General features: G+C 42.7%; 1 protein-coding gene across 1 annotated transcript; it reads left to right on the forward strand.

Annotated features, from left to right (window-relative positions):
- The first annotated feature begins 9,357 nt into the window (after nt 1-9,357).
- On the forward strand, nt 9,358-11,777 carry LOC145793938 (protein FAR1-RELATED SEQUENCE 5-like). The gene is made up of 3 exons (XM_082876849.1): nt 9,358-9,997; nt 10,206-10,327; nt 11,757-11,777. Exons 1-3 carry the CDS (start codon nt 9,358-9,360, stop codon nt 11,775-11,777), a joined length of 783 nt encoding a protein of 260 aa, XP_082732975.1.
- The last annotated feature ends 205 nt before the right edge of the window (nt 11,778-11,982 follow it).

Below are 11,982 nucleotides of genomic sequence, written 5' to 3' on the forward strand. Positions count from 1 at the left end.
TGATGTTTATCTAATGATAGAAGAATTTCAAGTTACAAGTATTCCAAGGTCTGGGTAGTGCTTTGCCCTCATTGTCTTCAAGCCGATATGCTCCATTGCCCAATACTGAAGTAACTCTGTAGGGTCCTTCCCAGTTCGGGCCAAGCTTGCCTTCCCTGGGATCCTTCTTGTTTCCGACGACTTTTCTTAGGACTAAGTCGCCAACTTGAAAATCCCTTGGATTAACCTTCTTGTTGTAAGCTCTGGCAAGCTGTTGCTGGTATACTGCAAGCTGAATTGCAGCCTTCTCTCTTCGTTCTTCCAGTAGATCCAGGTCTCGGGCTAAGAGTATGTCATTGGTGCCATTCTCTACTCCCTGGGTTCTGATCCCTGGGATGCCGATCTCCAATGGGATGACTGCTTCTGTGCCATAGGCCATGGCAAAAGGGGATTCTCCCGTTGATCTTCTCGGCGTGGTCCGATATGCCCAAAGTACGTTGGGCAGCTCGTCCACCCACTTTCCCTTTGCTGCTTGGAGCCTCTTCTTTATCCCATCCAGGATTACTTTGTTGGACGCCTCTGCTTGCCCATTACTTTGAGGAAAACTTGGAGTTGAGAAATAGTTTTTGATCTTGAATTTCGCACAGAAGTTTTTGATAAGTTTGCTGTCGAACTGTGTTCCGTTGTCGGCAACTATTGCTCTTGGGATCCCAAATCTGGTGATTATGTTTCGCCAAATAAAATTCTTGACATCCACATCTCGGATTTTGGCAAGAGGTTCTGCCTCTATCCATTTTGTGAAGTAGTCCGTTGCTACCAGTAAATATTTTCTTTGCCCAGTTGCCTGGGGAAGTTGTCCCACCAGATCCATGCCCCATTGGGCAAACGGCCAGGGGCTGGATACTGGGTTTAGGTCGGCAGCTGGCTGATGTATCAAAGGTGCAAACCTTTGACATTGCTCACATCTCTTTACATAGGCTTCGGCATCCTTTTGCATGTAGGGCCACCAATACCCCTGGGTAATGGCCCTATGGGCTAACGATCTGCCCCCGGCATGGCTTCCACAAATTCCTTCATGGATCTCATAAAGAAAATCTTCAACCTGCAAAGGGTGTACGCACCTTAAAAGTGGTCCAGTGAAGGACCTCCTGTAAAGATGGCCTTCCGCTGTTAGGCTGAATCTGGCGGATTTCAGCCTAATTTTATGTGCTTCTTTGTGGTCTTCTGGCAGCTTCCCCTCTTTTAGGAACGCAATGAGTGCATCCATCCAGCTTGGTCCAAGGCCCACGCACATTGTTTCTTGTTCGGTGCTCTGTTTATCTATACTCGGGGCCGACATGTAGTCGATCATAATTGTCCTTGTTTTTCCAGTTTGAATTGAACTGGCCAGGTTGGCTAATGCGTCGGCATGGGTGTTGTCATCTCGGCTGACTTGGAGTAATCTGCAGTTCTGAAATAGGGCCGCCAGTCGGATGACTTCCTTTGCATATGCCGACATTCTTTCGTCTCTGGCTGCAAATTCTCCTGTTGACTGGTTAACAATTAATTGCGAATCACAAAAAACAATTACCTCGTCTGCCTCTGCTGCTGCTGCTAGCTTTAGTCCTGCAATTAATGCCTCATATTCTGCTTCGTTATTGGAGGCTTTGAACCCCAGTCGGATGGATTGTTCTACAATCTCTCCATCTGGAGATATCAGCAGTACTCCTGCTCCTGCTCCCTGGCGGTTTGAACTTCCATCGACATATAGTCTGAACGAATCGCCGATGTAGATGCGAATGGTCTGAGCCTTTCTTTCTCTTGCTGTTTTGTCTTTGACTGGGTTTTTTTTTGTTTGTCGGGTTGATGCTCATCTCGGCTCGACGGAGCCTGAGGTGCGATGGCTTCAGGTGTGAGTTCTGCGACGAAGTCGGCCAAAACTTGGCCCTTTATTGCTGTTCTTGGCCTGAATTCTAGGTCAAACTGTCCCAGTGTTACTGCCCATTTTGCTATCCTTCCTGTTAAGTCTCCTTGATGTAATAAGGACTTCAATGGGTGCTCTGTTAGAACCACAATCTTGTGTGCCTGAAAGTAATGGCTTAGTTTCTTTGAGGCCATTACCAAGGCTAGCATTAATTTTTCCAGTGGTAGGTACCTTGTTTCTGCGTTAGCCAAAGTCTTGCTTACATAATAGACAGCTTTCTGCTCCCCTTTTTCCTCGCGGATTAGCACTGCACTGACTGCGTGTTCAGAGACTGCTAAGTACAAAAATAATTCTTCTCCTGGAACAGGGTTAGAAAGGACCGGGGTTGTGGTCAGGTACTTTTTCAGATCGGCTAAGGCTGCTTCACATTCTTCGGTCCACAGGAAGTCTGTGGCTTTTTTTACCAGGTTAAAGAAGGGTCTGCACTTGTCCGAGCTTCTGCTGATGAATCGGTTCAGGGCTGCGGCCCTTCCAGTGAGCATTTGGACTTGCTTTGCCGATGTTGGGCTCTGTAGCTCTAGGATAGCTTTGATTTGGTCTGGGCTGGCCTCTATGCCCTTTCTTGTTACCAGATAGCCTAGGAATTTACCTGACCCAACTCCGAAGGCACACTTTGCGGCGTTGAGTCGGAGCCGATATCTTTTGAGTATGTCAAAGACCTCTTTTAGGTCGGCAAGATGACCTTTTGACTCCTTGGTCTTTACGACCATGTCATCAATGTAAACTTCTACTGTTTTGCCGATCAGATGTTTAAACATCTTTGTTACTAACCTCTGATAGGTTGCTCCTGCGTTTTTCAGCCCAAAAGGCATTACCTTATAACAGTACAGGCCTTTCGGGGTGATGAACGCGGTCTTCTCCTCATCTGGAGGGTACATAGCAATCTAGTGGTACCCTCTGTATGCGTCTAAAAAACTCATCCTTTCGTGTCCCGAAGTGGCGTCAACCAGTTGGTCGATTTTGGGCAGAGGGAAACTGTCCTTGGGGCAAGCTTTGTTGAGGCTGGTAAAATCCACACAAACCCTCCACTTGCCATTTTTCTTTTTTACTACTACTGTGTTGGACAGCCACGTTGGGTACTGGACTTCTCGGATTGCCCTGGCTTCAAGGAGTTTGTCTACCTCTTCCTCCACTGCTTCGACGTGTAATAACGTCGGCCTTCTGGCTCGTTGAATCACTGGTTTTGCCGATCTGTCGACATTCAAACTGTGGCAAGTGACCTCGGGGTCAATGCCAGGCATTTCATAGGGTGTCCAGGCAAATGCCTCTATGTTTGCCCTTAAAAAATCTTCTAGTTCTTTTTCTTCTTCTTTGGCTAGGCCGGAGCCGAGAAGAAAAAATCGTTCTTCGTCGCCCTCCTGGACGAAGATTTTCTTTAGTGCTTCTTCGCTTTTCTCGGTCGGTTCTTTCCCGACGTCTTCCAGGACTTCCATGTCTCCATCTTCAACTTCTGCTTTCTTTGGCTCCTGTATACTACAGGTGGACTTTATTGCTGCCATGGAGCAATTTTTGGCTTGTAGTTGATCCCCTCTGACTTCTTCAATCCCATGCTCCGTTGGGAACCGGAGTAGTTGATGCAACGTCGAGGGAACTGCCCCCATTGCATGCAACCACGGTCTTCCAAGGATGATGTTGTATGGTGAGGGTGTGTCAATGACCAGGAATTCTGTCCTGATCTTCTTAGTGCCGGCTTGTACCTCTAAGCTTGTTGCACCCAGTGGCCATGTTGGCGTTCCATTAAAGCCGACCATCGGGCCGCTGGATTGCTCTAGGTCATCGGGGTGAAGGCCTAGCTCTCTGTAACATCTGACGTACATGATGTCACAGGAGCTGCCTTGGTCTATTAGGATGCGTTTTACTTGGCATTCCCCAACCTGGAGGGATACTACCAAGGCATCATTATGCGGATGTTGGACCAGTTCTAGGTCGGCTTCGGTAAAGGCTATCATTGGCCCTTGGCATTCTTCTGGCCGATGTCTCTTGTCCCCAACTTGGTGGATATGCTGTAAATGTCTTACCCTCTGGGTTTCTCCTCTGACCTCGTTTTCGTTGACCCTTGAGTGGATCACATTGACCACCCTTGGTTCTCCTGCCTGTGGTCGCTGTGCTGGGGGAGGGGGTGCTGCTGGTGCTTGAGGCAACCTTGCCTGTTCTTCCCTTGTTCTGGCTTCATCGACCAGGTCCCTCAGAAGGCCTTGCCTTACCAGGTCCTCCAAGTGTGCTTTTAAGGCCCTGCAACCTTGAGTTGGATGCCCTCCCTCATTGTGGTAGGCACAACGTCTGCCGACGTTTTTTCCCATGAATTCCCCTGGTGCTCTTTCTGGAGCCCTGAAATATGGTTGATTCCGAATCCGATCCAAGATTTTATGGATGGGGATCCGGAATACCGTGGTTACCGCCTGTTTATTTCTTAATTCTATTTCTTGCCTGGTGAGTCCGTTGTTGACTCGGCCTCGCTTCGGTGAGCCGTTTCCCTTTTCTTGCTTCACTTCTTTGTTTCCCGACGTATCTTCCTCGGCCCTGGCGTATTTCTCAATTCTTGCCATGAGTTCCTCCATGCTCTTTGGCAATGTTTTTGCCAAAGACTTCCGTAGTGGGCAGTCATCGTTCAGGCCGTTCTTGAAAGACACGACTGCTACTTCCTGGTTGCATTCAGGTATTCGGTTGAACACCTCGTAGTATCTCTTCGCATAGGCCCTAAGGCCTTCTTCCTTGGTTATTCTTAGAGCCATCAAAGCATCAACCCTCAGGGGTTGCAGCTTGTTGGTCACGAACCTGGCCACAAACATCTCGGCCAGGCCTTCCCATGTCTTTATACTTCCTTTCGGTAACTTGTGGAACCAATCAGATGCAATTTCCCCAAAGGATGAGGGGAATACCTTGCAGAGCAATGGTTCGTTTCCGCTATATAGTGCCATTGAATTTAGGTATAGCCCAACATGAAAGTTTGGATCTGACTTACCATCATAGATTTGGAACCTCGGCATACTGAACCTCTTGGGTGGTTCGAATTTGTCCAGTTCTACCGAGAAGGCTGTCTTCGGTTTTACTGGGGAGTTTACCTCGGCCTCTGCATTTTGCTGCCTCCTCTTGAGGTAGTCCCTTAAGTCTTCTTTGCTCCGCCCTGGGGCTCGGCTGTCTTTTGATTTTAGTCTTTTTGGTATACTGCTCTCGGCCTCGAGGTGGGTCCGTTTGGGTCTTTCTTCATGGGTTGTGTCAAAGTGGAGTACTTGCCCCTGAACATGTCGATGTTCTTTGGGGTCTGGATTCTTCATGTGTTGCGTCCTTCGGGACTCCTCTTGCCTTGGCCTTTCTCGTCCGACTTCCCTGGAAGACCGGTGAGAATGCCTGCCGCTCCTGGTATGTTGAGGGACCTCGGGGATTGTTTTTCCTCCACCCTTCTGGGTGTTGGTTGCTGGCATTGGCGTATCTTGCAGCGGGTATGGTGGTTGCATAACATTGTTCTGCATCATGAAGTTGACGACCGACTGGAGGTCCGCCAACTTGTTTGCTAATTCCTTTACTTCCTCGTCTCTGCGTAGGCACCTGTCCCTCCATACCTGGAGGTTGTCTTCATTGTAGTATTTTCCTTGGTTTGATCTTTTTGTTGTGTCACCTTCCTGGATATCGTCGTTCTCCCTGTGACCCTGGTTACGGGCTTCTGTATTGTGATTGTCCCCTTCGGTGTCAAGGTTAATCGGTCTGCTGCTTCCAGAAGGAGCATCGTCCCCAGCGTTTCCTTGTTGTCCGTTACTGGCCATCTATTCTTCCTTCGTTCCCACAGACGGCGCCAAATTGTGTGGGTAAAAATCTGACCACACTGCCCGTTTAGTGATCAGCAGCTAAGCACCGGCAGAATAGATGGCTCCAGCAACCTGTAACAGAAAAGAAAAGCTCCGGCGGTGGTTCTTCCACCCGGGGGTACTCCGACGATCAAGTCAGTATATCTCTCAAAGATAATCAAGTACTAAATTAAATACTCAAAGTATATATTGCATACCTTAGACCCACGGGGGTGCCTTTCTTTTATAATGTACTCAATCCAAGTCCAACTAGAAGTATGACTTCTATGAACTCCAATCTTAGTGCTTACTCTGGACTCTTTAAGAGATAGAGATAAACTCCCTAAGAGCTTTATCCTTATCTTAACTAAGTCCCCTTTTTGCCTTAGGACTCTTGTCCCTTATCTTCGGACTCCGACATCTTCGGAGATTACCTCGGCTTCTCCGAGATTACCTCGGCTTCTCCGAGATTACCTCGGCTTAACTACCAGGGCACGTGGCACCTCGGCTGACACGTCGGCGTCACCATGCCACGTGTTGGTATTCAAAAAATATGTCCCCACATTCATCTTCATGGAAATTCAAGTGATATTTAGCTTCAATTACACCTTTGTCATAACAATGTTGTGTCTTATCAAATATATAACCCCAATGGTTCCACATTCATGAAGAATAACAATATTTAAAAAAAAAAAATTGATAAAAATATCAGAAATTATTAATATTAAAATGATAACTTGAACTAACACTACAACATATACAGATTTTAGGGATCAATATTTTTCCTCCCTAAAAAGAAAATTTTGCTACAAAAAATATTATGAGATTAATTCAAGTCCTCATGTGCATCGTAAACGGTCCTAAAATATCAAAAAATTGACTTTAGCCACGAAAAAAATAAAAATATTGTTAATAAATGCACTTTTAAAGACATAAAAAAATAAAAACCTTGAACCAAAGATTTATTTTTCAAGATAAAAAATTTTGTCCCAAAAGGATATTGATTTATTGTCTAATTTCCAAAAGTATAGTAATGTACTAAATGTCAAATTTAAAATACAATATTAAAATTTTTGATAATTAAAATATTTGGTCTAAAAAATTTAACCAAAAAAAAAGAGAAAAGGGGTGTGAGGAGTGATGGTGGTTGAGGCTGGAATTTATTAATTAGATTACAAATATTCATTAGTACTCATGCATATACAAGCACGTGGATTGCATGTATGCCCAAAATGGAACTTTACAACCGACGATTTAGAATTAGAAAAACAAAAACTAAATTACATTGACCAATTTTGAAATTTTAAATATATATATATATAATAAAATTTAAAATTTTGACATAATTATACAATTTTTTGAAAATAAAAATAAAAATAAAAATAAATACAAAATTTTGTTTGGCAAATATACGAGAAAAATATTTTATGGGAAATTTTCTGAAAAAACCACATTTTTAGAAAACACTTTTAACTTGTTTTATGAATTTCAATAGGTATTTATGCACAAAAATGGGAAACAATATGAAAAGATGAGAGAGTTTTGGACTTTTTTTTTTTCTTTCAAAAACACAAAGAACAAAAATAAATAAAAAAAAATTAATATAATAATACAGAACTTACCCCTTTTTATATCATTCAAGAGACTTTCAACTTGTGAATCAAAATTGTAATTGTGCTTCTTTAGTTAAAAATAAAAAAAAATAAAAAATAAAAAAAATAATAATAAAGAAAAAGAAAAAGAAAAAGAGAGAGAGAGAGAGAGAGAGAGCACTAAGAGTCATTTAGGACTTCTTTAGGTCTCGTTTGTCAATTATACATTTTAGCTAAATAGTTAAAAAGTCATTATAAGTTATCGTATCACTCTTTCTACTTTTCTGTACATCTCTTCGTAAAAATTAAAAAATTATTAAAATAACATGTTCTCAAACAAAGCCTTAGTTAAAAAAAAGAGAGCACCAGAGTCATTAGGGCTTTTGGTACCAATTGAGAACCACAAACTCATTAATCACCTACTTTTCTCATACAAAATCACATCCAATGCTTTATTTTATTAGCCCAACATTTTGGAAGCATACCGATAGATATTTATTTAGCAAATAAACCCTAATGAAAAACTACAAACTAGCTGGATGTGACTCATTTTTTAGTGTAATCAATTCAATCTTCTTCCACATGAGGACTATTATAATTATGCTGATCTATATGTCCTTCACTAGAATTAGTTGTTTTGCTTAATGAGCTTAATTATAGAGGAAAAAAACAACACAAATGATTGTGACAATCTCAAATGACACCAAACGTCTGAGTTGGAACCCATCAAAATTAATTGGCCACTTGTTTATTTTATCAAAACCAAATTGAACACGGATTTGCTGAATTTGATATTTCAACTTCAACAGTGAAATTAGAAACATTAGGGCCTATTATCGGAGAATGTGAAGTGGATTTACTTTCTAAACCTTTTATTTTGAGAAAAATACTGAAATTGCTCCAATATTATCATTAAATTTGGAATCCCAAATTGCACAAAATCAAATTCAACCACATAGACCACCACCTAATTCATGAACTAATCCAAGTCCCTAGGGCTCAGCAAGCAATCCGTAAAATTCATAATCCGATTCAGTCTAATCCAGTACGTTTAGATTGATTTTTTGAATCCGTGATTCGGTTTCGGATTGAAAAATTAAAAATATATAGTCCACGAATTGGTTCCGGATTGAATCCCACAGTTCTGGATTAAAACCAATCCGGACCGTATATAAATAGTATATATTTTTAGGGTCCTGCTTAAGTGTGCAACCCCCTTAAGGTTGCACATCATATGCAACCCAATTGTTAGCCGTTAGATTACAATAATTGATCAAGACCATTGAATTGTTTAATCGTGAAAAAGTTAAAACCGGGGCAACTGGTTAATGCTTGTATTTGCATGATTGCATCCCACTTACTCTCTGTATTTCGTCTCTATCTCTCTCTGTTCTCCTCTCTGTGTAAGGTTGAGTCAGTGTAACTGTTGATTTCCATTAACAGGGAGAAGCCCCTGTTGGGTTCGTTCCATTAACGAAGCTCTGTAGGGAACAGTATAACGGGCAATTTCCAACAACAACGTAACTACAAGGCTGTGTTGGTTCCATTGCTGAAGTGAAGCCCTTCTCTCGAACTAGATATGAGGTATGGAAATGTCTCCCTCTCTCTGTCTCCCTCTTTGTCTCTCTGGCCCGTTTACTTCAGCTATTTTCCCTCAACTAAACCCCCATCCTAACTTCAACCGCTCTACGCTTGGCTCTAACGGAAACCCCTCCATTGGCAGCTAACCTTTCTCTTTCTCTTTCTCAAGCGAGTGTTTGTGTTTGCACAAACAGCTAAACCGTATGAAAATGTCATGTTTGTGTTTGTGTTAACAATTTTCGGTCATCAAGTAATTGTTTGTAGTAATGTCATGTGCAGTATGGCCCCAGCGGAAGTTAAAAGGGAAGGTGATGATTATGACATTCCAAATGAAGCAGATGACATTCGTTTGATGAATGAAAGTCGGGCAAAACCTGATCATGGTTGCGAAGCTGGTCCGAGCAATGAAGAAGCAACCAACATGAACGTTGAAGATGGCGGAGCCGATGTGAAAAAAGAAATGGTTGACGATGCTCATCGCAATGACATGGTTGGTAATGTTGAACGTGCTATTCTAGAACAGAAAATTGATTCGGTCGAAGATGGAGAAGATTTCTACAATGCGTATGCTAAAGCCAAGGGATTTAGTATACGAAAATCTAGATTTAACACAAATAAAGAGGGAAAGGTCGTTAGTAGGCTGTGGTTGTGTTCAAGGGAAGGTCAGAGATCACCAAAATACTTGGACCGTGTTGCTGAGAAGAGTAGAGCTCCCAAGGCACTAACAAGAGTAGGTTGCAAAGCCCAATTTCGCATACGGTACGATGCGGATGCTGGTGAAGGGGGAAAGTATGTTGTGACTCACTTCGTCGCAGACCACAACCATGAATTGGCGGAACAACACTGTGTGATGTATCTGAGGTCACATCGCAGTTTAAACAGCGCTGACAAAGCTCAAGCAATGGCTATGCGCAATGTTGGTGTGAAGACTAGCCAAATCATGGACTATATGGTAAATCAGTCCGGGTCTTATGAGAATGTTGGTTTCATCCGTACGGATCTGCACAACCATATTCAAGCCGAACGTAAAGCAGAAGTTGAGGATGGTGATGCACAGGGTGCATTGGTTTACCTATGCGCAAAACTTGATGTTGATGCACGTTTTTTTTACAAGTATGATGTGTGTCGATAACAAGTTACAAAATCTGTTCTGGGCAGATTCGAAATCGCGGGCCGACTACGCAAAGTTTGGTGATGTGTTGATATTTGACTCAACTTACAGAACCAATGCATACAAGAAACCTTTTGTCATGTTGGCTGGTGTAGCTAGCCACTTTAGGACCACGATATTTGCATGTGTTTTGCTAGCTAATGAGGCAATTGAGACGTACACATGGGTTTTGGAAACATTTATAGAGGCGATGAGCAATAAAGCACCTGTGTCCGTACTGACAGATGGGGATAAGGCGATGCGAGAGGCAATCAGAAGAGTATTTCCAGACGCAAGACATCGATTATGTAATTGGCATCTTGGGAAAAATGCTGTTTCAAATGTTCGCATAAGTGGCTTTGCACATGCTTTCAAGTAGTGCATGGACATGGAAACGGATGAGACAAAGTTTGAGCATGGCTGGACGACAATGGTCGAAAAATTTGGACTTCAAACCAACAGTTGGGTGTTGGAGACATATGAGAAGCGTCATATGTGGGCTGAGGCATATATGTGTGGACATTTCTTTGCTGGGATGAAGAGCACTCAGCGCTCGGAGTGTATGAATGCTTATTTCAATCCTTTCCTCCAACACAAATTGAAGCTATATGAATTTGTTAGGCACTATGATCGGGCTCTTGCAAGGATAAGGTATAACGAGGCTGGAGATGATGCTGAAACAAATAACACTTTTCCGGTATTGATTACTCCATTGCAAGATATAGAGAGACATGGAGCTGAACTATTCACCCGAAATATATTTAGAATGTTCCGTGATGAAATCTTAGAAGATGGGAAGTTGAATGTAAAGGACGTGTTCCCTTTGCCGGATGGTCAGAAATGCTACTATATTCATAAGCACAAAGTGAAGGACAGATCATGGATAGTAACACACAGTCCAATGGATGCTGCAATGAGATGTTCTTGCATGAAGTTTGAGTCGTTGGGGCTACCTTGCTGCCACATGATATGTGTTATGAAAGCTGAAAATTTAACGCAAATTCCCCCAACTTGTGTGCTGCATAGATGGACAAGGGCTGCAAGCAAGGATGGCCAGCAATAGCCTCAACCCTCAATTGATAGCACTACAACACAGACGGCCCGGTATGGGATATTGAGTTGTTCCTACAACGAAATGTGTTTCTATGCCTCGCAATCAACGGAAGGTTTCAAAGAGGCTAGGGATGCATGTCTTCCGATGATGAGCCGGATGAAGGAATTATATGAGAGGAATTTGAACGGTGGGAATAGAGACACAAGGAAACATTCATTCCGTCGACAATTTGGAGTAGAAGATCCTGATGTTGTGAAGACAAAAGGGAACCCAGGACGGGCCTCGTCCAACTGTCGAAGACCAAGAAAATGTGGGAATTGCAAATGCATTGGGCACACAAAGCGAACGTGTCCTAAGGTTCGGTTTAGCCGAACAGTGGGTACTAACTCAGATGCAGATACACCCCACATAACTGACCGTGAGTACAATGCGGAGTCATTGCCCGTTCGCTGCAAAACTAGGTTGGTGGATCCAAGTACACCGCACATTAAGCAACGGCGACTATTTTTCGATGTTTCTCCTGATTCCAAGCAGCCTGTGGGCCAATACGGTAGTGTTGAAACAGTAGTGTGGAAAAATGATTCGAACACAATTGATGAGGTGAATCAGGTAGTTGTATAATTTGTATGATTTACTTATTCCCTTAATTTATTAGGTAGACAATACTAGCTATTGAAAACACATGGAAATAATGTATGTAGTTTTCATTTTGCACGGATTGTTGTACGTAACGTGTAAATAATTGGTTATGTACAATGCCAGGAAATGGCACAACGTTACTTATGTACAAGGCCACGAGTTGTAAATTTCCCATATTGTTTAGAGTGATGTTGTCATTTGTGTTTGTAGTGACTTGTCATTTTGAAAACTAATTGAAGGTG

Source organism: Camellia sinensis, chromosome 6 (assembly GCF_055761805.1).
Source record: "Camellia sinensis isolate YWXY chromosome 6, ASM5576180v1, whole genome shotgun sequence".
NCBI lineage: Eukaryota > Viridiplantae > Streptophyta > Magnoliopsida > Ericales > Theaceae > Camellia > Camellia sinensis.

Excerpts from the sequence above, each read along its gene's own strand:
- LOC145793938 (XM_082876849.1), top strand. The coding sequence starts at position 9,358 with ATGGTTGACGATGCTCATCGCAATGACATGGTTGGTAATGTTGAACGT. Across the intron at positions 9,998-10,205 it reads AAAACTTGATGTTGATGCAC|CTAATGAGGCAATTGAGACG; the intron begins GTTTTTTTTACA and ends GTGTTTTGCTAG. Across the intron at positions 10,328-11,756 it reads TGCGAGAGGCAATCAGAAGA|GTAGACAATACTAGCTATTG; the intron begins GTATTTCCAGAC and ends TTAATTTATTAG.